Source organism: Rhea pennata, chromosome 25, assembly GCF_028389875.1.
Source record: "Rhea pennata isolate bPtePen1 chromosome 25, bPtePen1.pri, whole genome shotgun sequence".
Taxonomy (NCBI): Eukaryota; Metazoa; Chordata; class Aves; order Rheiformes; family Rheidae; genus Rhea; species Rhea pennata.
Genome location: NC_084687.1, coordinates 2,726,318 through 2,754,193, shown reverse-complemented (window position 1 = coordinate 2,754,193; position 27,876 = coordinate 2,726,318). Strand labels below are relative to the sequence as shown.

At 53.9% G+C, this 27,876-nt stretch overlaps 2 protein-coding genes across 2 annotated transcripts in view; one reads left to right on the top strand and one right to left on the bottom strand.

The window, feature by feature from the left end:
* SORT1 (sortilin 1) overlaps positions 1-27,876 on the top strand; it is a 222,261-nt gene that overhangs the window by 46,586 nt on the left and 147,799 nt on the right. The gene's annotated exons all lie outside the window — the stretch shown is intronic.
* Positions 356-27,794, bottom strand: AHCYL1 (adenosylhomocysteinase like 1). Its single transcript, XM_062594966.1, has 17 exons — positions 27,527-27,794; positions 10,565-10,676; positions 9,728-9,871; positions 8,805-8,905; positions 8,446-8,548; positions 7,675-7,769; positions 7,160-7,266; positions 6,510-6,626; positions 6,242-6,305; positions 4,620-4,708; positions 4,072-4,142; positions 3,493-3,587; positions 3,261-3,359; positions 2,599-2,667; positions 1,310-1,388; positions 666-786; positions 356-483 (listed from the first exon to the last, which is right to left on the bottom strand). The coding sequence occupies exons 1-17, from the start codon at positions 27,632-27,634 to the stop codon at positions 477-479; spliced, it is 1,581 nt and encodes a 526-aa protein (XP_062450950.1). The 5' UTR covers positions 27,635-27,794; the 3' UTR covers positions 356-476.

Below are 27,876 nucleotides of genomic sequence, written 5' to 3'. Positions count from 1 at the left end.
TGGGCTCTTTAAGGCAATTTAGAAGTTGCAGATAATCCACACAAAGAAAGAAACGTAAGATAAGGTAGAACAGCATTTCCATATCTGCAGGTATCCCAACTGAGACTAACGCAGGCTGGAAAGGTCAAAAAATAAAACGGAAAAAAAAAAACATCATTGCAGGAATGAATTGCCCTTCACACACCAGGAAAGGGAACCCCTTTCTGGGAGCGATGGGTTGGGAGCCATCGGCGGCTTCAGCCACATCAAAGCAGGAAGCGAATCCCAGATTGTCTGCCAAGATCAGACAGAGATGTGATCACATGAAAGGGTGAAACTGAGAGGAAAAAAAAAAGTGGCCTTAAAATCACACTGATAAAAGAAACATAGAAACAGGTTTCTTTGTTGGTTAAAAACAAAAACAAAATAAAATGGTCTTTAAAAATAATCTCTCTAATGTTGCCTTGTGTGGTCTGGTCCTTCATGGATATGGTCCGTCAGTATCTGGAAGAGAAGGAAGGGGACAGTGAGGCCGCAGGCGCTTGGGGACAGAGCCGGCTTGTCCCCGGCAGTGATCCGCAAAGGAGTCACTCAGCCCCCAGGAGCCGATGCCGCCCCGACGCAGGAGACGTTCTCTCCAGCCTCTGCAGCTCCCTGCCCCACGGCGCTGCCGACCCGGCACTGACCTGTAGTAGTTGGGTTTGAAAGGCCCATTTTTGTTGAGTCCCAAATATTTTGCTTGATCGTCCGTCAGTTCTGTCAGGTGGGCGTCGAACGAAGGCAAGTGCAAGCTGGCGACGTATTCGTCTGGAAGGGGGAGAGGAAAGCGGGGCTCAGCGCGTTGCCGCATCGGCGGCTGGGAAGCTGATGCGTGGACTCACCATGTGGCAGGAGAAGGGCCAGGGCACCCCACTGCAAACGCAGATGGGGGCAGCGAACTAAAACAGGGTCTACCTAGGCAGTCCCTTGCATTTAGCACCTTGGTTTCACTGCTGCATAACCCTAAAGCAGAGCCAAACCCACGCCACGGCACTGAACAGGGCTGGACACACACCAAAAGGCACAGAGGTTGCATGTAATCTAACCAGGAAATTTTCAGAAGAGCTACCTGCCAAGATGCAGACCATTAAGGAAAACAGTTTGAACACAACTAGCAAGCGTTTTAAGCACGCTGGCTTCCCTGAACACATCCTCTCTCTGGAAGTTTTGTTCAACCCTAAATTGAATTTCTCCTCACATCCAAAATTGCTGGCCCCACGGCAGCCAAGGGAGGACAAGTCAGTCCAGAAACCCAGTTCTGGGTGCCGAGCAGATCGTTTCCTTCACTCACCCATCTTCTTCGGCAGCAAGTAGACGTCCTGTTTGTAACGGCCCTCAGGAGCGTTGTAAAGCTCAATCAGAGCCAGAGCCTGCAGAAATCACAGGGGACAACCCAGGGACAGTCAGGGACGGCTACCAGCCAGGGGGGTGCTGAACATTTGTAACCTCATATGCTCGCGCAACAGCTCGCAGCAGTGGTGACAAAGAGGAAAGGCAGAGCTAAGAATTCGTGAGTCTGAGGGAGGGGGCAAAAATTTACAAAATTCCCTGAAGGAAACACTTGTATCTAAGGTACATCCTTCTCTGGAGCTCCACGATCCAACTGCTGCTGGGGGAGGACGAGAAGGATCAAAAATGAGACATCACCCAGCCTGTTTGCAGCATCTGGGCTTAGTGCTTGGGGGAAAAGCAGAACATGAGGATGGAGGAAAGGGGAGCAGCTCTAAATCTCCTACACCATAAAGCTGCCACGTCACATGGAAAGGAAGGGATCACTCATTTTAAGTTAACAGCCTTGCTCTAAAAACTATAGCCACTCCTTTGGCAAGAGTAAAACTGCATCTCCGCCAAATGCCAGGCCCAAAACACCACCCAGTCTTCGTCACTTTGAACAGACAAGTGTGGGGAAAAGCAGATTCCCCACCATTAGCATCCTCCCCTACCATCACGGAGGCAGGTCAGGCCCAGCCAGGAGTCAGCTGGGGAAAGCCCAGCAGGTTTCCTCTGTCGCTCGCAGATTAAGGGCCGCACCGGCCTCGGCCGCCCTTGGCACCGTGCTGTTTGCACGGTCAGCACCGAGTGCAATTCGCAGAATGGAGCTGGACTTGGTCATCGTTTTCTTTGGAAAGGCAGAGCCCTGGCAAGCAGCACAACACACAACCCGTATCACACCCAGCCAAGAGGGCACTGACGCTCACGAGTGTTTTAATCATTAACCAACAGACCCTTCAAATTTGCCCCAGTTTCTTGGGATCTAGAAATCCAGAATTCAAAGCCCTGCTCTGAAGATGTCTTTGAAGTAAACTTACAGACAGCTCTCTGGTTGCTTACAGCACAGCAGAAACTCTGCCATGAAGCTTGGATCATTTAGAAGTTACCTTGCAGTCAAGAAGCAGGAACCAAAGAACCACATGCCAGATGAGAGGCAGTGGCAACAGTATCCCTTGCTCCAGTGCGAGCCCAAGAACCCATCCGACAGCATGTTCCCAATTTCTTCCAAACCATCTCCCCACCCAAGGCTCATGCAAGGCCCCAGAGCACTAGCCCAACCTTTGAGCCCCAGCCCTGCAGCATACCGACCTGAGTAGTGGCTGTGATGGAGAGAACGAAGGTGGGAACCGTGGAGCAGCTCAAGTTGAGAAGACGGCCCTAGGAGAAAGCAGGAGGCTAGTTTGCTGAGAGCGCAACTTGACCCCAAAGGTGGTGACAAATCGAATCAAGTCTCTATTAGGGCAGAGAGCAACTAGAGCGCAGTGATTCAAGGGCCACGAATGTTACTAGGGTGTCCAAACCCTGCCTTGTTTTCCACCCTTTGCTACAGGGCAGAGAGACTTTATGGTCTCTAGAAAGAGCTGGTCTCTCCTACTGCCAGGAGCACTCAAGTAGAAAGAGAAGCCACCCAGCCTGTTTGCTGTGTGGGAAGCTCTGTTAAAGCCAGATGCAGATAGTGTTTCGCTGATGCAGACGTCTCCTGGCTCTAAAGAACAAGCCAGATGGAATCACCATGGCCGCATGTGGTACACGATAATTCCTTTACCCCAAGAAAAGAGAAAATACCAGGAAAAAAAAAATCAATAAACCCTTTCCTGAGCTCTGCATCCCTTCTCACACATGAATTGTTCAGGCAGCTTTCTGCATCGTTAAATCTCCGTTTCAACCACGACAAGTGATAACGTCTGCAGAAAGGCTAGCAAGGGACCCTACCTCCCCGAAACAACATCACGGCACAGTCCTCAACACACCTCGGCCAGCAGCACCACCCGCTTCCCATCCGGCCAGATGACGTGATCCACTTGTGAGCGGACACGTTCCCAGGTCAGCTCCGGGGTCCGGAGGCTGGTCTGTAAGAGAGAGGGGAAAAGGCCAAGTTATAACAGGAGGACACTTGCCACAGCAGGTGGCTGGAAGCGGTCGTCGACAAGTTCGAGAGCAGCAGGACAGACACAGCCAGCCAAAGGCTGTGGGCAGACTCACCACATCGATTTCAGTGTTGGAGTGGCCCATGTTACACACAATGCAGCTGTTTTTCATCCTATCCAGGTGTTCTCTGGTCACAACATTCTTGTTTCCTGCAGGCAAGGAGGGCACAAATGAACCCAAGGCAGCAGAGATATAAAACCTTTAATTTATCTTTTCCTGCAGAGAGGCCCAGCCTGGAGCAACATCAGGGGAATCTCAAAAAAATGAGAGCCCTCCTGGCTGTGAGGACAGTGGGACACATGTGTTGAGTGCTCATCTTCGGTCCCATGAATTCACCAGCTCCAGGAAACCCCAAAACACATTTTTACGTATTTGGGAACACATGGCTTTGAAGTCTCTCCCACCTGGTGCTGAGGACAGTTACGGTCACAAAGCAGAGAAAGGGAAAACTCTCCCCAGAGAGCCCTTTTTGCTCGTGTAAAATCAGCAGCATGTGGAACAAACTGTCCTCCATCCCCGACTCTCCCAGAGCATCCTGCCTCCAGACACTCGCTTGGGAACAACTGCTCCATCTCAGCCAGCACCTGCTTCAAGGCTCACCTGCCGCAATCGTCCCACCCCGCACTGCCATACCTGTGCAGGTGATGACGACGTCCACCTGACGAATAACTTCGCTCAGCTTCACCACCCGAAATCCGTCCATGCTGGGTGAAAAGGGGACAGGGACCATGAGGAGGAGGAGAACATATTCTGCATTTGCCCCAGGCCAGGAGGAATCTCGGCACTGTATTGCTAAAGGAACTCTGAATTGCTCACAACAGGAACCAGACTATCCATCCACACCTCCAGGGATGCCAGATGCAAGGGGAAGGGCTGTGCGCAGGCCCAGGTGTCAAATCTGCTCTTACAAATGTCAGAGGAGCCAAGGGATGCGTGGAGCATTCAACCAGCCCTGCATGGACTCTCGAGCAGTATTCCCAAGCCAGCTGGCGGCAGATGCCAACCACCTTATATCCCACTGCTCAACCAGCGCTGAAAGCTGCCCCAGCCCCTCCTCATCAGAACACACATGCTCTCTGAGAAGTCTCCTGACTTCATTTCAGCCTGTGTCAGGTTTTAAAAGAGGTCAGACAAGAGCACAAATGAAATGATGCTCATAAGCAGTATGCAACATCTCTCACCAGGCTTGGAGAGCACAGATAGGATCAATCTCCGTGACGTAGACTATCGCTCCCAGAGCTTTCAGAGCAGCACAGCATCCCTTGCCAACCTGCCAAGGCAACATATCAGCATGAAGCAACCTGCAGGACACGAGTCCTACAACAGCCCCCTGCTTCACCAAATCAGACCAAGAGATGCTAATCCCAGACATCAGCCCAATGCCAGGGAACAGCCTGGAAACCTTGCTCTGGAGCAACTCAGCCACGTACCTGGTGAATGGCATTTCTGCAGCAAGCCCAGCTCCCCCTCCAAAGCCACCCTCCTGCATCGTCTCCCTCCCCCATAGCAGCCTGCTGGCAGGAGGTTTCCAACAACCAGCACATTTGCAGCTCGAAGCTTGAATGGCCCCCACCATTGCGGGAGCACTTCTGACCTCTCCTTCTCCTTCAAATCTCTGAGAGGAGGTCAAAGTCCATCTGGATGAGCATGAACTTCCCCCACCCACCTTTAAATCCAAGGGGCCCTTCAGCATTCAGAGCTCTCCTGCACTGACTGGGGGACAGATCCTCCGTCCCACGCTCCCCATATCAGCATGGGGGAGAACAGAGCCCATATAAGAGCAACTCTCCTCCCACTATAAAAGTGCACTGAAGCATCCCAGCAAAGCCCAGTTCTCTGTGCCACTTGCAGACTGGCCAGGTGTTAGTATGGGTAAGTACACATGATCAGCCCCACTTTGGGGGACCAGCTACATGCAAGAAAGCTGAAGAAGACAACGTCTCCAGAAACACTCTCACTTAGCACCCAGCTCCAAGCTCAGATCTACTGAAAATGGCCAGGTAGGGCAAACCGGGCATCCAACCCACATCTGAAAGGGAAAACCAGTGAGGGTGGAAGGGCTACCTTGGTTTGAAGAAATCCAGTAAAACTCAGGGCAAGTCCTTGAGACTACAACTCCCAGCGTGCCTCATGGCTGGAGAGCCACACGCCACCCTGGAGCTGCTGGGCAAGAGCCAGGACAACCTCTTGGTTGAGCAGAGCTGGGCTCCACTGGTGTCTAAATAAATTAGTAAGCATGTTCCTGCCGGGAAGAGCATTTGCAGTTACTGCCAGGGCCATCACCGTGTGGGAAGATAAACACCCACACAGACAGCGCACAGATGGAGGGAAGGTGTCAGCTTCCGGCTCCATGCTCCTCCAAGACGGAATCATTTGCAAGTTCGTGGTACGATTTTCCCCCAACCAGAGCATTATCTGCCAGCAAGATCCAGCCTGCCGTGCTACCTCCTCTTTTACAAGCTCAGTGACAGCCTGGCTGGATGCTGAATTCAGTCCAGGGACACCAGACGGGAGCACCCATGGGTAGTTGTTATTCAGGCCAGCGTTCCCAGCAACTGTCGTATTCACAGCCCAGCTAATCTGCGGGCAGGCTGGGAAATTACACGCTTGTTCTCCAGCCTCCCAGAAGGCTTTAGCAAGATTTCTCTGGTAATGGCTCACAAGGCAGGTTACAAGTCGCATCTCCTAAAGCAAGGGTGAGTGGCCTTCACGCAGGGAAGGGGCAGGACACTGAGCCCTGGGGGAAGGATGGCTCGCAGGGTGCTGACTCACAGCTCTGCCAACTGGAGCTTATGAAACTCACCTCCCCATAACCACAAACCACCACTTGCTTCCCTCCAAACATCACATCTGTGGTCCTCTTCAGGCTGGGGGACAGAGAGAGACCTGTGTTGGGATTAGTCAGGCGCACACCGCTGCTGGCACGAGGCAGCGATCTGCAGTGAGTGCCCCGTGCAAGCACCCAGCAAGGGGCAAAGCAGAAAAGAACCACAGGTCCCCTCCAGAGGAGCTGGAGCCAAATCCTCCGGTGTGAGAGTTAAAGTGGGGACAGGGAGAAGAGTTGGACTCACCCATCTAGAATGGACTCTCGGCAGCAATACAGGTTGTCAAATTTCTGCTTGGTGACTGAGTCGTTAACATTCATGGCTGGGACACACAGCTTCCCGGCCTTGGACAGCTGGTACAGCCTGAAAGAGGGCAGAGACAGGTCAGAAATATGTGTGGTTGACCAGAGAGGTGAGAGCAAAGGTGTGACTAGGGAAACCCACACGCTTCCAGAGAGCTGCAGGCCCACACCACATCCCCTGCTGCCTGAGTGACAGATGCCCATGTCTCGCTGCACACTGTGCTTGCCAGGGACCCAGAGCAGTCACAACACAGGACACCTTAAGCTGGCCTCAAACACCAAAGGATATTAATCTCAGTAGGGTTTCCAGATAACCAATGAGGAAAAAGCAAGGGCAACAGACTTAGCTCATTCTGCAGAGAACCCTAACTCCGTATGGTGCAAAAACACCCCCCTCAAAGCCAAAAGTGTGTCTAGTTACTCCTCTTTAATACTGTCATTAGACACCAAGCCTCTCCGGGGGCAACCAGGCAGGGCACAGCCTCCCACACAGAGGGAGATCCAGAGCACAGAGCAGCAACGCAATAGAAGTAATCTCCAGACAATTTGTCTCTGTAGGGCAGACTCAAGGCACTGCCTTCCCAAACCTCCTACCTGTGCACACCAGTCACGCTTTCCTCCACAATTCCTCGGATCTTCTTGAATACGTTGGGGTATTTCTTATAAACCCAATGGGTCAGGTCACCACCATCATCCAGGATCTAGGGAACAGACAAGGAAGAGCATGGGGCAGTCAGGTTTTCCCCTGTTGAAAGGACTCACTGGGAGATGGAAAGAGGGGGGAAGAGAGGGAGAGATGCTGCTGGAGATGATCCCGTGTCATGGGGCTGTGTTGCCTTGGATCGCTGTGGGATGCTGTTTCCACAACCCTCACAACTCCATGGGAGCTCAGTGCAGTCCCCAACCCAGCTTTGGCTGCCGTTCACTGGGACACCCTGCTTTTAGCAGCAGCTCAGTGGCCTTTGCAATGTCAGCAAGTGCCTGAGCAGGACCAGAGAGCTCCCGGGAACAGCCCCAAGGAGCCCGGCAGTGCCAGTGAGAGAAGGGTGAGGAACCTATGGGTGACTGCTCCAAGGAGGAAGAGGAAAGGCTGGAAGAAGGCTCATTACCATGTTGGCCTGCCAGCCATCCACATTAACACAGCGGTCAATACACCACCAGAAGTCGTCCTCTGATTCTCCCTTCCAGGCAAACACAGCAACACCTAGAAGGGAAAGAGGAAGATTCTTGGCATCTGCTGAGTTTGATAGAGTCAGAGGAGCTCAGCAGCGTCCCAAGCAGAAGCTGACACCCAGCTTTGCACAGCTGCTCCTCCTGGTCCTTCCACCACCACTACAGGCAAAAATGCTTTCACAAAAGGGCTGGAGAAGTACATGGTGCTGTCTCTAGTGGGGCCAACTCAGGAAAGCCACAGACAGGAAGGCCAACAGGCCATCCAGCTGTCAAATTCCAGCCTACAGCAGGATCAGATTTGCTTATCCCTCCCTGAAGATCCAACCCATTCTTGGAAACCTCCACTGCAGCAACTCTGGATCTTGGTATCCAGCCTGCTGCCTGCTCCTTACAGCAGAAAACACATAACAATTATTTCCCCTAGCATCTAATTTGCATTCACCAGGTCAAAAGTTAAACCTAAGACCAACACAGACTCTCCTTGTGTTGCAGCACACACACAAACCCTGCCCTGGGCTGAGCTGCTAAGTGCCATTTCAGACCTCACTGCTTCCAAAGCAGCTGCAAACCACTCCTGAAAGGATATGGACCTTCCAGAGAGGATTAAAAAAGCAGCAACAGCCAGTTGGGACAAGCCTACAGAAGCAAGAAAGGCCAGGAAAGGGACTGGAAAGAAGCATTGCTCCCTGAGGCTCTGTCATACTCACCAGCTTCTGCCAAGGCAGCTGCCACTTCGTTTTGGGTGGAATAGATGTTACAGGCAGACCAGCGGCACTGCGCCCCCAGCGCACACAGCGTCTCGATCAGCACCTGCAACACAGAGGGGTGAGCGGCAGCCCCCGGGGAGTGGTGACAGCCATGGTGTGAATGGACAGCAAGGAGAGACCTGCAATCAGCTCCAAGAAACACTGCCCTGGGAAAACGCAGGCAGCAGAACCTCTCCAAGGTGTCTGCACAAAAGTAGGGGTGCCTCCTCCTATTCCTCAAAGCTAGGAAACTAAGAGATTGTCTTTGGGAAAAAGCTGGTCTCTCCCACCCCAGACGCCCTGAACAAGCAGCCACTCACCGCAGTCTGTGCTGTAATGTGTGTACAGCCCACGATTTTAGCTCCAGCCAAAGGCTTCTCTCCTTGAGCTCGTTTCCTGAGTGAAATCAGAGCAGACATGTCTGTAAAAGGAACAGAGGGGTTTTAATGATGGCTTACTCCAGAGGGACCCCTCTCTGCCAGATGTCTCTCTGGACACATCCAGCCCCAAGGTTTTTGCCACAGTTGTTATACAGCTGGGTAAAGAGCTCCCAACCCCTGGCCAAGCAGGTCTGTCCACAGTGGGATCAAAATGTCAGTGTCATTCATCACTTTGACAAAGCTGCTGAGGACAAAGTGCCCCTGCAACCACATACTGAGATAAGTCTGGGGCATGTTTTGCCCAAGGAAGGTATTTGATGTGCCCCAGCTAATGAAGGTGACCAGCCCTGCAGCAGAATTACATCAGTGAGAAGCACACACTTGAAGAGCACAGTGCTGCCACAGATCAAAAGAGCTGCTCTAAATGCACCTGCATTGTTTCCCCCTTTCACTGTTTTGGCAACATATGTCTAAAAGGAGCCTGAAAGCAAAGTTACCCAACCAGCCCCACTGAAACTGTAATTCAGCTTCCCACAAGCCCCAAGGGAAGGGGTTTAGACTGTCAGTTTTAATGTCTCTGCAGGCATTGCGAGATCTTTGCCCATTGAGGTTTCCTATCCAAACCCACTAGAACATTAAGCCTTGCAAGAGCCTTGCTGTTGTTAGAAAATGGATTCAACACACCATTAATGTTTGCTGTCACGTCTAGTTCTTTCCCACATAATCTGCTGATTTGGAGGGTGGAGACAAGGGAGTAGAGGCATCCAAGGCCATAGCAGGAGATTCGGGAAATGCCTTGGCTCGACTCCCGGCCTCCAGAGGGCACAAGATCCGGCCCCACAAACCCCACACTCCACCTTTACCTTGTTCAGCGATCTCAATCTCCCGGCGCCCAAACTCCGCCTGCTTGATGTTCTTCACGCAGAAATTGCTGCTGCCCTTGGAGTTGGTTTGCTGCTTCTCACGAGGGGACACCTCATCATCAGAGCTGTCAGTGTAGGAGGCAGCTAAGTCAGGAGAGAAATGCATGTTACCCCAGGATCGCAGGAGCCTGGCACTCAGGGTACTTCCTACCATCCAGGTAGGTTTACACTCCGTTTGACTTCCAGGTTTTCACACGCATACAAGCTTATGTCTCAGACTACAGATCTCATAAGGAAAGCCAATGTCCAGAATGAATTTTGCACTCATGTTACCTCTAAAACTATCCAGCTAGCAGATGAATTGAAGTTTAGCTGTGACAGCAAACGAGGCTCATTTAGCAGAACACAAACCTCTCTTAAAGGAAGGCAGGTAAATTAAAACCCAACGTAGCTGAGTTTTGATGGAGCCACCACTCAGAGCTGAGGCAACGAAGTACAATCCTCCATCCCCCAAAACTACTGTAGCTAAGAAACTTTGTTATGCTGAGTGCGACCAATTTCACTGCCATGTGAGACCTGTCCAAGGCACAGAGGACCCTCCACAGGGACAACCCTACACCCATCCGAATTTCTGCAAAACCCAATACTCAGCATCTGGGGAGAAGATGCTGCTGCCAGCCAAAGGCCAGGAATCCCTCAAAATTATCTGCTTCATATCTGAGCACAGCATAGCAGCATGGAGCATCCTAACATCCAGTGCGAGCAGCGTCTGTCCACAGTGGCACTGACATTGGCTTTGGGAGACAGTTACATGGAGGCAAGGAGGGTGGCACCTACCAGAGCTGTAGCTATCAGTGGAAGACTGTGAGATGGAGCGGGACAGGGACCGACGGCCAGTCTTGGTTGGAAACTTGGTGAATTCCTGCATGTCATCTGCAAACTGGATTTGCTGAAAAGTGCAAAGGGAGAGAAGCGGTAAATCAGCAGAAGCTCCTTATGGCACATTGTCTTCCCAGGCTACTCCAGCCCATGGCTCCCGTCAGTCAACCTTGACTGCTGTAGTCATAGAAATGAGTACTACCAAACGTATTAGGGAACAGATCTGTGGCTACAGGAGCCCAAAGCTGGATCCACTCCTCTGCCTGATCATTTCTGTCATCAGAAGGTTAAAGAGGATTTGACATCTAACACCTGAAGGAAAAAAAGGCATCCAGAAAGCCTTGAAACATCCCCTCCAGCCCACCTCTGGTTCCTCGAGTTTCCTGCCAAGAAAGCTGGACTACTTATACAACATAAATACCACACAACCCTTCAGACAAGCTGCGCATGGGCAGAGGCACCTGTGCCGCTCAGAGCACAGTCCACACTCCAACAGACCCAGTATCAACTGGTCCAGATTGATTTCTTTCTTTTTTTGCCTAGAAGTACAACAGCAAGCAAGTTGGGATGGTCCCAACAGAAACTCGGATTCCCTCATGTTTCTTCAAACACTTCCCCAGGAGCAGGGCATCCCACAGGTTAAAAACACGGCGCTTCCAAAAATGACGGTAAAAGCAGAGAAAAAAAAATCAGCAAGAGAGAACATTTCAACAAAAAGCAGTTGACATTGCATTGACTTTCAATCTCCGCTGCGTTACAGATGTTTCCATTGTAAGAGAAGCTCTAAAACAGCCACCCCTCCTTCCTCACTCAGCCAGAGGCAACTCAGTGCTGGGGCATCTACCACCATCTCATCAAATTCAAGTGTGTTGGGCCAAAAGGAGGAGAAAAAAGCCCCAAACTACTCCACTGTTGCAAACATCTCACATGACTAGCCAACAGAAAGCCTTGTTTCTGCTGCTGGAGTAGACAGGCAACTGAGACAAAAGGGAAATGAAAGCAGAGCATTAGGAAAAGAGCCAGCCACTCCCTCCCTGGACACCACCGCACAGGAGACTCCCACCCTGGCAGCTGACCACAGGCCCAGACCTGGTCTCTTCCCTCAGATCGTGGCACTGCAGGATTTAATTTTGCCACTTAACCAGGATGAAACATAGTTGCAGAGAGTAAGATTAAAAAAGCATCCCCATAGACCTAGGAGACCTCAAGAAGAGTCCTGAAGACATCAAGATGATGGAAAGCGACAAGCCACAGTGGTCTCAAGGTTTTCCACGACAATCCCAAAAGCTCCCTGAAAGCTTTGATGTGGGAAAGTCTTCAAGGGGAAAAGAACGAAACTACTTGAGACGATCTGTTCCAGAAAGGAGTGATCTGCATAGTCTGAGATCAGGGTGACTGTAGCACTATTATGGCTGTTTAGACCATAAAATGGAGCCACGACATCTGGAGAAACCCAGCTGATGAGCTGAAAACAGCATTGGTATTTTGCTTCCACCTGCAAGGATGGGAAATGAGGACATGAAACTCTCGGGTCGGTCTAAGCCACCAGGAGGATGTGCACGATGATGCTGGGCAATCCAGCATCTCCTCCAAAAGGCTGGAGAAGAGAAGTACCCAGCCCCAATCCCCTAGCAGCCAGAGAAGCCTAGAAGCCCCAATCCCCCAAGCTGTACCCCAAACCAAGCAGCTCATCACCTCAATGCCAGCTCAAAGGGACTGGTGAAACCCTATCTGCTGGCACCAGCTCAAGTCCATCATCAGACCCAGGCAAGAAGCCCGTATGTTTTTGTGGGGGCTGCTGCAAAAAGGATTTTAGTCAGCTCCTCCGTATCAGATATGTTACTGCCTCATATCTGCTTCCCAGACCAGACTTCCCGGCAGAACGCTACGTGATTCAGATGCCAACTGCATGAATTTGTGTTAGTGGAAGGAAGGGGAATGTTAAATGGAGGTTGCAGGCTTGGTTTTGCATCTGTCTTAGGCTGGTTCATGCAGGAAAGAAAAACCTGAGGGCATCACAACCTACAGCATGCTGGGAGAGCTGGTACCGACAGATAAGAGGCACAGAAGCACTTCTCGTGAGACATAGCAGGCAGGTAGGAGCAGCACACGCAGGGCATGGGTCTGGAGCTGGCAGGCAGGCCCACCATGGCAAGGCGCACCGGTTTCCCAACCATGGAATGACTCTAATGGACACTGTTTAAGGTCCATTGCTTGGATCAGTCTTCTCCAGACAGCCTGAGAAAGCCCTGTATCACCTTGGAGGAAGGCTGGCATACTGTCCATAGGCATTTCCAGAGGCAAAAACATCAGTGACTTCAGAGCAGCAATATTTCTGCCTTCTCACCTCTTCCTCTGGCAGCTCATCAAACCAGAGTGTAAACATGCCCCATAAAGTAGCTCTTGGCTTTAAAATAACTTAAAGCATTAGCTGGGGAATTTTCTCTAACTCAGGGAAAGGTTTCCAGGGAAGAGGTGAACCCAGGAGGAAAAGCAGATCACCAGGGCTTCATTGCTCAGGTTGCAGGTGCTTTTTCATCTCCGCTTACAGGACAGCCAGGACATCAGAGCCACAGGCCAGGGCACTTTTCCACAGCGAAACACACTGCTTGGACAGCTTCTTTGGGAAAAAGCTCGCTCAGGATGTGATGAGGAGGAGAGGGTGGGGATGGACGGCTGCTGTGGTTCCCCAGCTTCACACCATCCCAACATCACCTGGCTGGCAGAGACCTGCCTACCACCGGACACCACCATCCTCTTCAGATGCCGGCCCCTCCCGGCAGCGACGGAGTGGGCACCGAGCCAGCTCCCAGGCACAACCCCACTTTGGGGAGAAATAAGCAGTCCTAAAAAGGGGAATTTGAATCTGCGTGGGGAAAAAAATCACTGCTAAAGAAACCAAGCGCTGACTTAACCACAGTAATCCCTCCCGTGGCTTTACCAGAGCTCATCTGAACTCGGCAGCTTAGCAAAATCTGCCCTGGCTAAAATTATCATCAAACGTTGCAAGCAGCTTCCTAATCGAATGAATGATTCGTGCGTCAAACCCCCTCCAAACGCGACCTGTGCTGAATTAACGCCGCGTCCGCTAGCGGGCCGAGAGGAGGGCGAGGACGGAAGGTCGGCGCTGCCGCCCGGCGAAGGGGCCAAGGCGACTCGCGCCGCCATCGGCCGCGTTACCTCTCCACCCGCCGGGCGCCCTCGCTGGCGTTACGAGGAGGGAAATCTCGTAATCCCTCGGCACATCGTGGGAATTTGAAAGATTGGCATCTCCAGCCGGGGGTGCGGATCCAGGGCTGCCTGCTGCGGACGGGTTGCCCTGGCAAAGCCTGTGGCTGAACACAACCGAAACCGGGAACGGCTCGGGAACGGTCCAGCCACCTTTGCACGGCAGCAACGGTCTCCACTTCTGGCTCCAGACAGTGCAATCGATAATCAGGGCCCAAACTTCATCCTGTTGGAAATGGCTTTTCCAACCGGGTGGAGCACAATGGTTAATAGCCAGAAAAATATTTTTCATCCCAGCAATTCAAGCTCAAGGAGAAAAAAACAACATAGCACTGATTTTTCACCCAGGACTCCCCAGAAAGAGAGCTCGGGGCTCTTCTTAGTATCGCCACCACGTTACAGGCTCAGCAGCAGAGCCAGATCGGGATCCCGGTGGGCACCTCAGCCCAGTGCCAAATAGGCAGGGCCTCCCTTGGTTCGGCAGGTTTTGGGGGAAGTTTCTCTGCAGAGAAACACCAGGGCCCGACAGCTGCCTGCCAAGGTTCAGCAGAGCAACGCTGAACGCAGCCTGCTCTCAATCACACCTGCCAAGCCAGAAGTACATTTTCTCCCCTTGCGAAACCTGGCGTGACCGTACCCATTCCCACGCAACTCCAACGCTCCCCAACAACGGCTGCTTGCTTTCAAGTCAAACAGCGTGCACAGGCACGCGGTCTTGCAGAGCAGGAGGTGAAGGAGCTTCGACCTTTCCGATACAGCCCTGCACCCTAAAAAAGGTCCCAAAAAGTGACGGGAGCCCCCCAAGCCCTTCCAAGGAGAAGCCTAGCCACCTTGTTTGGCTGCTCTGCTCAGCTTGGTGCATCCCAAAGCCACCACGTAGCTAAAAATCCACTTCAGCAGCTGGCTTTTTCCTATGTTATAAAGCACCTGCCCATGCGTATGCACACTGTCCTGGCAGTCCCGAACCCAGCACCGCAAGCGCCACAGCAAATACAGACTCATTTGTTTAATTATTACAACATTGGAAGGACAAACAGATTCCAGATCTGGATTGGTAACGTCACCCCAGAGAGGGACCGGCAGCTCGTGACTGCTGGGTGTGCCGCCTTCAGTGTTTTATCCCGCGTTTCCCCACGTGCCTTGCTAGAGAAGTGCTTTGGCCTTACTGAGTTAGAGAAGTCCCCCCCTCCCGTCCCCAAGCTAGGGGAGACTCTGTAAATCCAGCTGGATTTATCTGGGGTGCAGGAGGAGCCGGACATGCCCATGCCACAGAAGACCACCCTACTTTTAGTTTTCTACTTTTCCATCCCTAGAATGGCTCATTCAAGATGAGAAGAGAGATAAGAAGGGAGCAGGGAACCATATAAAAACATGGCAGCCTCCAAAAAAAGTTGCTTCCAGAGCTGCCATCACCCATGGGCAGCGAGGAGCACTACGATACGGAGCAGCCGCCCAGGGAGAAACAATGAAACGAGACAAAACAACGAAAAGGTTTCCCACAACGAAATATGAGCAGAGCATGTTCTCACAGCACCACCACAACCTGGAGAGCAAAAGTTCCTGTAACCCGCTTCTGCCCCCAGGAGAAAACCCAAAAGGACTGAGGGTCCTGGGACTTTTCCTGCGACTGCAAAAAGCCAGCAGCAGAGACCAGGGCTATTCAGGGCAGCCAGTTCCCTTCATTTAATCTCCTCTCGCCAACAATAACTTTTGAAAGAGACTGGGGATACTGGTTGCCCGCTCTGCCCTCATTTGACCTGCCTTTTAAGTCTGTCATTTCTAGTTTGACCGGGTTTACCAGCATGACAAAGAAGCGCTTTGCACATTAAATCAGTATTCATCCTCTTTACTAGCCTCACAGCCACGGCAGAGCTGATTTTATCGTCAGCTTTTTAGCAGGACTGATTCTCGCAGGCCTGGAGACGAGCAGCTTCAAACGCCGAGGCTATCGGCAGCAATTCATCATTGCAGAAAGACCATTTCCCCAGCAGCGCTCTCCCGGGAAGCGGCGACTGTTTTCTCACAAGGAGCCAGGTCCGGCCACGCTGGGACATTTAGGCATTTCTAAACGACAATTGTTTGCATTCATTTCTTTTCAGAAGCAACTCATCACATTCAACCAGCGGAGCCGGGAGGGAGGGCAAAGGCACCCCGGGGGCCGAGGTCTCTCCAGCCACGCAGCGGCCGAGGAAACAACGAAATAACCAGCGTGAGGCTTTTCTCCTTTTCTAGGTCAAAAAGAGGAGCAGAGCAGCAGGTTTGCTTTTGCCACCCCTCCAGAGAGGGGATGAAGCTCTTCTCCTGGGCTCCGCTCCTGCAACCACCCAGGTCCCAGGAGGGATCTATGTGTCCTGACCGGGAAGAAACAGCCCTCCCCAAAGCGACCCAAAAAACCTCCCGGGGCGTTTGCTCACGGGTTCCTGATGTCTCTCCTCCCTGCTGGCTCTGGAGCCGGGAGCGGGCTGGCGGCAGGTCCGAGTGGAGGAGCGGCGAGTGCGAGCGCGGCGCCGGAGCCGCGCCAGGGCACTGTGCCTTCCCCCTCGGCAGGGCTCCGGGGTGTTTAGAGGACTCGGCTGCTGCTCTCCTCGGAGCCGCTCTGCCTCGCTTCGCGGGCTGGCATCTGCCAAGCCCCCATTCCCACGGGCTCCCAAAGGAAAGGGCAGGGAACACGCTGCATGCCAGCCCTCTCCCCCCTCCATCCAAATCAGCAAAAGATCCCCCAGAGAAAGCACGAGGCCGGGGCAGGCCCGGGCGGAGGAGTTTCGCCGTAGGATGCCCAATGCCTCCCTTAACGGAGGAGCACGCGCACAGCCAGGTTGGAAGAGCAGCTCTGCACGCCGGCGCTCGGCACGCGATCGGCTCCCAGGTACCGCCTGACCCTCCGCGCCTCCCGGCACAGCACCGGGTCCCTGGGGAAAGCTACAGGCACGGAGCTTTCCCCAGGGACCCGATGAAGAAAAGATGGCTGGACCAAGGAGATCCAGCCCTGTTTGCTGCTCCTCCTCCTCCTCCTCCTCCAGACGTGGCCTTCAAAACAGCAAGGCTTTCGCGCGTCGTTCCTCGGCGGCGTGCAGGTTGCCCGACTTCGGCTAGGCAGGACTCGAAAAGAAACCTCAAACCTTCACGTGCGGGGACAGCGCAGCTGTCCGAGGGCCGCTGCCGGCAAGCGGGGCGGGCGAACTCGGTGCCGCTCGGATGCGTTCCTTTAGCTCCTCGCTCCGAGATAGGTCTCAAGGCAGGGTGTTTTCTCCTGGAGTGGCAGAGACCTCTCCCCACAGCCTCCAATTCCCCAACCGGGAATTGCAGCCGGCTGCCAGATCTCCGTCTGGAAATCTTTATGCTGTTCCCGACAGGGAGACGGAGAGCACTGGGGTCCTGGCAAAGTAAACCGGCCAAGCCCGAATACCAGCCTCCAGTCCTTCACTGACAAAGAAGGGCTGGTTGGCTAAGGCACTGGAAAAAACAATTTCCCATGTGTACTAGATGAGAATTAAGGATTTTCACCCGAATCCTGGTGCTCAGCAGAGAACAAGCAACACCAGGAAAGAAATGGGCCTGTTCGCAGGGCTAGAAACAGCCGCAAGGTTTTAGTCATTGTGGGAATCACTATAAATGCCGGTTAAGGGAAAAATAAACAGAACGCCACGTTAAATAAAATAAATGTGATTTTAAGTGTTCAACTGTTAAAAAGTAACTGGGAATAATTACAGCCTTATAAACACCTGGAGGTCGAAGGTGCACTCCTTCCACCAGCAGCACAGGGAAAGAGCTCCGTCAGGAGATAACGCATCTGGTCCTTGGACTCGGAGGTTTCGAGGCAAAGGATCGCGCCGCGCTTTATGCAGAAGGTAGGTGTCAAAGCAGAAGCAGGCAAGAGTTCAACACCCAGGACCTTTCAAGGCAGCGATCACCCAGCCCTACTCAGAGGTTAACCCCGGCAGCGCTGACCGGGGCTGATCTACGACACCGGCGCAGCACCGCGTGGGACCGCGGCTCCCCGGACCGGCAAACATTGCTTCCCGCAGCGCACAATGCGAAAAGCAATTTGCTCAGCTTGCTGGGTCAACTAATTAGCTCACACACATCCCCTGGCCAGACATACTGGCGATATTATGGTATGTGGAGGATAGATAAGAGGCCTGGAAAAAGGGAAAGCACAGCCTGATGGTCTTTAATGGGCTACTCGCTCATCAGAGCTGGCCATGATGGGTTTGGAGACACAAACTTAGCATCTGCCAGGTGATCTGCAGTAACTACCCAGGTATGTGTCTACAGCAAAGCAAGTATTGGAGGAATAAGATAATTGATATAAATCGGAATTACCTCGCCAGGAGCATTTCATGAACAGGACTGCGTATGAAGTCGTGCACAGCGGCTTGTGGGCCAAACCAAGGACTAACAGCCTCAAACGGGCTGTCTGACCACTTGTGATTTTGAAACCCATGGAAATTTGTGTGTCAGAGCTTATAGGGAATGTCCTGTAATTAAAGTTGATTTGTAAATTAATTAGAAAACAAAACTCCTCTACCATCACAGCTGTACAAGAGCAAGGAAATGCCTGGAAATGCCATCAAACTGGACGTTGTTCTCTCCAAGGAAGGCTTGTTTAGCCACTCCATGTGGGCCCAAAGCAAGGGATAGCCACAGCCTGTAGCTGACCGGGAGAAAAGCCAAGACCTTTCCTCCACCATCCTAAAGTAGCACCTGTGTTTTGGGGGAACAGATCAGTCTGTGGAGGAACACATTACCCAGCACAGTGAGTGTCCTATCTGCCTCCTTCTCCTCCCCAGAACTGGCTTGCAAAATCACCGATCCTTGCAAGGATCCTTCCTTTCACCGCAGCAGTCAGGAGCACCCAGCACTGCTGTGGGCCACGCTCTGCTCTGCCTGCTTGGTGCTACAGGACAGTATCTTTTCCAAGGAGGTACCACCCACCGGAGCAGCTCTATCCCACAGACCCAGAACACCAAGCTTCTCCCTCACTGGCATGTGAAGTTTGAACCACCTCAGCCCTTATCACTTCTTTAAGAGAGTGACGATGACCAACAAAACTGAACTCTGATGTGGCACAAAACATAGCCAGGTCAGTACCAGGTTATCCGGCCCATTCTGAAGTCTTTCAAGAGACCAACATGACAAAAACCACCCAGGTTAGACCCCAGCTACAGTTCAAAGACCCTTCATCCCCATGCCATGTCTCTATGGGAAAATGTCTGGCAAGATCAGCTCCAAACAGGAGCAGTCTATTTGCAATACATCCCAGAGAGTCAGGAAATACAGCAGTGCAACTGGAAGCTCAAGGAAAGTGCTCCAGCCTTCAAGAGGGAAAACTCTCTCATTTTCACGACATGCCTTGCACAGACCGGACCTCCCTGAGCCCACTGCACCAGTATTTCCACAAGCACGTTGTCTAGAGCAGCCCAGCTCTTGGTTATCACTACACTCCTTTTTATCAGCTTTGAGAATGACTTTCCATTTGGCACCAACCTCTGATTAGAGGGGCTGCAAGGCAAGAGAGAAACCCCAGGCTTCAGCTTAGGCTGTTTGCTGCTCAAGAGTCTACAAGAATCACTACCAGGACAGACAAATATCAATAGCACATCACCCTCTCGGAGGCTGACTCCCCACGTTGCAGAACAGCTAGCTACATCCCCTTTCTGCAAAACAGGGTTGATTCACACAGTTAAGCCCCTTCCCTTAGCCCCTTCCAAGGAAAGGGAGAACGATTAGAAGTCAACTGCTATCTCCTTGCTGGGATGGAGAGTTCAGGGTATATCTGGAGAAGGATTTAGTTTATGCACAGAGATCCAGGCTACACTGTCTGCAAACGACTGACTGCTCCAAGGTCAACAGGGATCAGCCAGATGTTCTCGCTCCAAAATATGCCCAGGTTGGAATTAAGCCTCTCCCTACAGTGCCAGAAAAAGAATGTGCAATATTCAGGGCTCCCTGCGGGAAGGCAAAGGAAAAGAGAAAGAAAACAGCAGACACAGGTAGAACCTCACCCCAGGCTACTTGGAAGGAGAAAACAAAGCGGATTTCAGCAGGGCAAAGCCCCAAGGAACCTCCTTTCTAGGTTCCTACCTCCCCTCTCCCCATAAAGCCTGAAAGGAGCCATTCCTTACATACACGCTTCATTTCCAAACTAGGATTCTGCAGCCCCCACCCAAATCACTGCTTCTGAACTTTCCTTTGCTGGTCAGGAATGGGACCTGCATGCAGACTCCAAGTCTGCAGGATGCAGCCAAAGAAAAGCTGTACCCACCTCCCTGGCGGTTGTGGGATCCTCACCCAAATTACAATGCAGCCTCTTTGACTAGCTGGAACATCACGTCCTCGGCCACCTAAGTTCTTTGGCTGTCACCAACCTGCAGTAAACAGATTCTGCAGCAGCAATAAGCTCGTTACCAAGGCCACCGTATTGATCCCAAAGTGTAATTAAAATTCACAGTTCAAGCAGCCCTATGCGACAGGGCAAGCAGGGCGGCCTCCCAAAGGGCATGAATAGCCACAACTTCCGCGTCCCGCTTTCCCAGAGCCAGGGAGCCCATGGGGTCAGCGAGGGAGAACAGCCACACACCAGCCTCAGCCTCAAGGGCTGCTCAAAAAACAGCCCAAGCAGCAGCTCTCTGCTTGGACCATCCACCGAGACACCCCAAGGCACCCATTTCCCCATGTCTTGCCATGTTGAGGGCTAGCCATGTGGGAGAAGCATGCCATGATGATGTTCAGCCTAAGGTTAAGGGGTATAGTACAAAACAGGCTGAATCAAAGAGAGGTGGTTGAGATACAACGATGACCTAAATCATGGGACAGAGCCGTTCAGTCACTGTAGAGGGCCTTGAAAGAGGGGCTGCAATGGTAACAAGATGGTCCTCCTCACCATCCCTCCTCTACAGGACTCCGTGACCCTCCTACACTGGACCCAGCCCTCCACTGATCCAATCCTCAGTCCCTTAACTCACTGATAAAGTAGGGTCAGGCCAATCAGTTATACACTGCAGAAGCATTAGCACAAGGTCATTTGCACCCGTTGCTCTGTGGCACCAGTAGCAGGCTCTGGAACAGTCACCTCAAACGTCACCACGATCTGCTCGGTGAACGTGAATCAGAGTCCCCAGATAAGCAGCACTAATCAAAGAGCTCAACAGGAAACGCAACAAGCCTTCTGCAAACGGGAACGTCGCCACAGGAAACTCCTGATGATAAAGACAGCCAGGCACGAGCAAGCCTCCTCCACCGAGTGCTACTCAGAGCAAGCAAGTCCCACACTCTCCTTTGCCCAAACACCTGGGACAATTCACTTGCTGACCTCTTGGAGGAATCACGCCGCAGCCTCACCTGCAAAGCTCTACATTTAGCCAAACAGTTATCTGAAAGGGTCAACTCCCACCTAGCCTTGAAGGGCTGTTTTCCAGAGCAAAAAAAAAAAAAAAAAAAAAACCCACCTCAAAGCACAACCTTTAGCAAGGAGCACAGAACAGACTCCAACATTTGCATAGGCTAGAAAAGCAGCATGGTGAAAACTGTCAGGGTCCCAAAGAAAGTATTGATATAGGCTGGTCCCTGGTACAAGACAACCTCACATTTTGGGAAAGGCCTAAAGAAAACACTGCTCTTCTGTCACCAGCCCACTTCCCATGCTCCAGTTCTGGTGGCTCACACGGGAAGGCCCCACTTTGTTCCCACTAAGAGATCTCGAGGCCCAGACTGGAACTGGAATGGAGCAAGTAGAACCAGCACTGTTCAGATGGGCTAGCCCCAACTCCCACACATCTGAAGCCAGCACCATCAAAACAAGACAAGAGCTGCTTCTGAAGACTGCACGGGATGAATATCCAACTCCTTTCCTATCTCCAAAGACCAGACACCATAGTGCAAGCTGAGCCTACCTCACACAACTGGAGGAGAAGGAGAACAGAGATGCAAAAACCGTTTGCCCTGGAATGTTATTTTGAAGACTGCTCGTTTTTGGTCAGATCCCCAAAAGCTCCTTTCTTCCTGCTCTTCAGTTCAAGGAGAACTTAGATCAGCATCTTCTGGTCTTGCAGCAGGCCTGGGTCACAGGGACAGACCTCCCTTACAGACAGCAGCGAGACCCTCCAAGAAGCCAGAGTGGTGAGAAGGGGTCAAGGTGAAGAGCAACTTAAAACAGAAATAATTAAGATTCTGTCATTTAACAAAGCACCACCAATGGCCTTTCTGCTGCCAGCCCCCAGCAACTACAAAGTAAATCATCTTAGTTTAAAACATCCTTGTGGTTTGCACTCGCCATGGGTTAGATCATCAGGTCAGGCTTGAGCTGATCATCTAACCACAGCAATGCATTCACTTATTACTGTCTTTCTGCACCCCAAGAAAAGCCAGATCTATCCCAGGTGGTGTATGAAGAGTAGGATGATGCTTTAACCACACCCCAGCCTGAACAGCTCAATATCGGAAGGAAAAACTGTATGGAGATGAGAAGAGGGTGAGAAATTAAAATAACATAGAGGATTTGGGTAAGGAGGTGACAGTTAAATGCACCACTAAGCAACCAAGCAAGGAGATGGTGGGACAAGCACTCAAAGGCAGAGGAAGATTTACAAGCAGCCTGCCCATTTAAGGGATCAAATAAAAGAAAGGGGAAAAAACAAGCTAGTCTAGCAGCTCTGTCAGAATAAACAAGGATAACCTTGTCCTCTTGACAGATCTAAGGAGAAGACAGATTCGTTAGCACCCTGCCTGCAAGAGCAGAACTGCAGAGACCTGAGACACCCTGGAACCAGGAGAAACGGAGCAAAAAGCCCAGGTCCAGGAAGGGGCTGCGCAAGGGGCAGGGAAGGAGCAGACTGCAGCAAGGTCAGACCCTGCTCAGGCAGCAGGAGAGCAGCACACGCAGGTAACCTCAAAAAGCAGCAGCAGAGATGATGCTTTGGGGAAGACAGCAAGCCCCTTCTGGGGGCGGCCGTCCTCCTGTTGGCTCCGCAGCTTTTCCCCGCGTTCTCTCCTTCCCACGCTCCCGTGTCGTGCCACCCCTGCATCAGCCAGCGCACAGCTCTGGCTCCGTACCACTGCAAAGCCGCAGCACGGTGCATTAGCATTCTCCTCCGCGCCGCCGGCACGCAGCCTCCGCGGGGCTCCTCTGACGCCGGCATCCGCAGGGTCGCAGCGACCGCAGCCGCAGAGCCAGCGCCGCGCAGCCCCCAGCCGTGAAGCGCACCGAAGCGCGGGCGACGGGCTCGCCGGCTTCGCGGGGCACGCAGGGGTGGCGCGAAGCTTGCGGCTCCCCGAGGGCAGACGGGAGGCTGGAGCTCATTTTGCGCTCCTGCTCGGCTGCGTGAATAAGCAGATCTGCCCGCAGAGTGGGAACGCGTCCGTCTGCCGGCACCCAGGTGCGAAGGGGCAGGCGAGGAGGGGGGGCAGGCACCAGGGGACGCAGCCTGGGCAGATATCGCGCGCTCCCTCTGCTTTGACTCCATCATCCGATCCGACAGGACGGCCGGCGCCACGCGACAAGGGCGCAGCCCGGCTCGGGCCAAGGGACAGGCGGGGACAGGACTTGTCAAGGCTCTCTGCTCTGCCACCGGTCCCCAGGCGCAGTGTCACATCACGCCCCGCTCTAGGGAACACGCCGCCCAGCTCAGCCGGGAGTTTAAAGGCTCCGCTGACCGGCTGACGCGACAGCAGTTGCTTTCTGAATCCAAGGGCACCTCCAGGACAACAGCGAGACAGAAGAGCAGATGCCCAGGTGCAGCGGTGATGGGACACAGGGATCCAGAGGAGCACACTGTGCCCTTGAGCTCTCCTCCTTCTCCTGCTTAGACGAACCCACATTCACTCCTACCCGGGCAAGGCACAAGCCCCAGTATTTCTAAAATCCTCCAGCAAAATCTAGGCACGTACTGGAGAAAGTAAAAGGCTCAATATCGCTCACCTCTGCCTTCAAATCACTCCCTGCCAAGGAACCGCCTCACTCCGCCCAAAGCTGGTGTTATTTTGCTGACAGCCCAATTTCCAGTAAACTGCAGCGAAAAGGGAGCTTTGGCAAAGCCAGACAACCCTGACTCTGAGGGGAAAACCAACCACATTTCTGCAGAAAGACTACAGCTCTGCTCACCTCAACTGCTTTGGCTCCTTCTTAAACCCAGAGTTGATCGCATTTAATCTCTTACCTCCTGCTGTTTCACTTTTTCGTCTTAACCGAGTCAATGCCAAGAGGGGAAATAAATACGTCAGAGATCCCTCGGGCTGGTTACGTAGATCACAGGATGGCTCCTGAAGGCAAGGAGCACGGTGACTTCTTCAGAGGATGCACAGGGCCAGCGTGCCCTCCGGCTACGTCCAAGACCTTCCTCTAGGGCCGAGCTGGGCTCCGACCCTGGGGGAACCGCAGCGCCAGCTCCCCGGTGCCGGATACGGGACGCTCGCAGGCTCCTCGCGCCAGCTCCTCTGCTGCGCGCTGGCCCTTTCTGTGAGCGCCGATGCAAGTCAAGGCTCTTCAATGAAAAGCTATTCAGCAGGGCACACAAAGGAGCCCGAGCCTGCGCGAACCTCGGACCCGCTCCCTCCGTCTCCAATGCCTCGTGCAAACTACATCGCTGAAGCTAAAGGAGCCAAAAAAAAACTATCCGGGACGCTGCTTCAACAGCGCTCCACGCAGATTCCCTCCATCTCCATACAGGTAAAATTAGCCTGTCCTGGCCGTCTCCTCCCCAGGCCTCTGACCAAGTGGAGAGCTTCAAAGAAAAAAAAGAAAAAAAAAGCAAGTGCGCAAGTCACTTTGACTCGCATTTAAACAAAAAAAGTATTTTAATGGTTTCATTGTGATCCTGCTTTGAAGACATATGAAAATGCCTTGAGCTGGGGGCACTCAACAGCTTATCACAGGAGGGCAATTCTCCCCTCCTCGTCCTTTCTTTCTCCTGCCAAGGCCTCCGCTCTGGCTGAGCGCTATTCACAGTAACTAGCCAGGCAAGGAAAACAGGGCCCAAAGCGTTTTGTTCCTTGACCTCAGTTGCATCGCACGCTCCCCAAGATCTCACTGCCTGCTGATGTTATCAACCTCAAATGTCTTGCGTTGCTCTGGGCACCTTTAACAGCATCACCCAGCCGGGAAAGGCTGCAGCAGCCCCAGAGTCTGACGGTTGCTCTGTGGCTGTGAAACAAGCCTATATGCACAGCAGTAATTTCAAGGGGGTAACGCGGCACCCCATATCTCCACAGACACGAGCAAAACCCCAGAAGATGCTGGACTTCCCCCCTCCACGCACTTGCATTCCCTTCTACTACTTGTATTTTGGCCTTGTAGGATACTTAAGCTTTAGTAGTTCCCTCTTCCCTCTCAGATCAGCTGGCTGGTAACGTTCACCGCCACAACCTCACACTGTTAACTGCACAGCTCTCGTGGAAGATGCTGACGATAAAAAGGGGAAAAAAAATCCCCAAGTTTGAGCCGTGTCTGGCTGTGCTGCCGAGCCACCTCTGGAAAGAGGCAGATCCCAGCTCTGCATTCCTCCGCTCCTTGCTCCGGGCTACGTCCACAGCCCGGATAAACACAAGGGAGGTGCAGGGAGACCCACCAGACCCTCCGCTCCCCGGCAGCCACACGTCAGCCCAAAAGCCTGGACGAGGAAAGACACCCCAAACGCAGCCAACTGCGTTGGCCCTTTCCCCAAGGGCCTAACGTTCCCCTAATCCCACGGCTTGCCAGAGCAAGAGACGCATCCCCCGGGGAAGGAAGACATTTGCATTCGCTGCGACTGCTCTGCCCTCGGCTCACCACGCCAAGGCACGCGGCCGCAGCCCCGGGGAGAACACGATGTTCGGCACGGCAGGGGCCTCCGGGCACCCGCGCGGCGCTCGCAGCACAAATCCACCGCGCCGGCGGCAGCCGCGACCCCGGCAGCCCATCAGCGAAGCCCAGCACCTAGCTACGCAGCCGCACGCAAGCGTCCGCTCCGTCTCTGCCGGCCGAGCGCTGGCCCATCTCAAAGCCGGCCAGCCGCAGTAGCCGAGGTCCCGCGCGCCCTGCCAAAGCAGCCGCCCAGCGTCGCAGGCAGAGCTCGCCCGTCCTCAACTTTGCCGAGGGTTATGCAAGCAGGGCCGCCGCTGGCAGGGGGACAGCACGGGGAGATTTTGGGTGCTCCTTGGAGAAGGCCTTCAAGGACGAAAGGGTGAAGAGGTGACTTGGGAGAGCTCACAGCTGGGGGCTGCTCTGGCAGCCTCTGCCCCGAGCCCCAACGTGCTCCTACCCAAGCCTCCGGCGAACCACCGCATCTCCAAATGTTCCACACTCTGAATTTCCTACTGTCGCCCTTCAGGATGACCTACGGTAGTTCCCCCGGTCATTGCAGCCAGCTCACCCCATTTAATGGGTCTCCCCCCATCTCTACCCCTGCCGTGGGGCACCCAGGACCCCGCCAAGCCAGTGCCTCTGCTCTGCTCCCTCCCCGATTCGGCCAGCCCAGCTCCACGATGCTGAGCTGGACCCACCAGACCTGTTCCTTCCTCCCAGAGCCGTACCTGCCCCTGGCCCGAGCACCCTCCAGATGAGGCCGTCCTGCATCGGGCCCCAGCTCCCCCCACTGCTAATGCCAGTCCCCCATCAGCACCTCCTCTTGCCCAACCTGGATCGGAGGCATAGCCCAGTACAGGGCCCCCAGTACTACATCTGCTCCCTTCAAACTGGGCCAACAGCCCCTTTCTGACACCAGATGTACTCCAAATGGGGCCAAACACCATTTCCTGGTACCAGTCCCCTCTGAACCCAACACCAGCTTCTCTCCTCCACCCCTGTTGAATGGGGTCAGGCCCCCCCGTTTCCAAAACAATCAAAGTCCCCTTTTTCCAGTACCCATCTCCCAACTGGACTATCCCCCCTATTTCCCAGTCCAGCTCCCATTAAGAATTGGGCCAGCCCCATCACCAGCCCCCCTTGACCCTGGCACTGCTCTCCCCTCCCCAAACCAGGACACACCATGGTCCTGCTCCCCCCTCCCCAAACTGGGACAGATCCCAGTCCCGATTTCCCCCAACCCTGAACCAGGACTGACCCTGGTCCCAATCCCCCCCCAACCCCAAACCGGGACTGATCCTGGTTCCCGATCTCCCCCCTCCCAGAACTGGGACTGATCCTAGTCCTGATCCCCCCCAATCCTGAACCAGGACTGACCCTGGTCTCAATCCACCTCATCCCTGAACCAGGACAGCTCCTAGTCCCGAACCCCCCCCAACCCCGAACCAGGACTGACTCCGGTCCCGATCCCCCCACATACCTCAAACCATGACAGCTCCTGGTCCTGATCCCATCACCAGCCCCAAACTGGGACTGACCTCGATCCCAATCCTCCCCCCATACCAGAACCAGGATCGACTCCGGTCATGATCACCTCCCTCCCAACCCCAAACCAGGACAGATTTCGGTCCTGATGCCCCCCCCCCCCGAACCGGGGCCGACCCCGGTCCCGATCCCCCTCCCAACCCCGAACCGGGACCGACCCCGGTCCCGATCCCCTCCAACCCCGAACCGGGACCGACCCCGGTCCCGATCCCCTCCAACCCCGAACCGAGGCCGTCCCCGGTCCCGATCTGCCCCAACCCCGAACCGGGCCGACCCCGGTCCCGATCCCCCCCCCAACCCCGAACCGGGCCGGCCCCGGTTCTGTCCGCGGTGCCGGCACCGCTCCCGCCGCCCGGGCCGCCCGCCGGTACCTTCTTGGGCGCCTTGGTGACGGTGGCCATGAAGGAGAACTTCTCGGCGTCCTCGATCTCCTTGGCCTGCTTCACCTCGTCGCCGCCGGCCGAGTCCGGTACCGACATCCTGCGGCGGCGGGCCGGGCCGGGCCCGCGAGCGGCACCGGGCGCGGAGAGGTGGGGCGAGGCGGGACAGGGCGCTCGGCTCGGCTCGGCTCGGCTCGGCTCGGCTCGGCTCGGCTCGGCTCGGCTCGGCCCGCTCCGGCCCCGCCGGCTCCGACCCTCTGCGGCGCGGACTGCGGCCGCCGCGCTCGGCGCCAGGGGCGGAGCTACCCGCCGCCGACGTCAGCGCGCCCTGACGTCAGCAC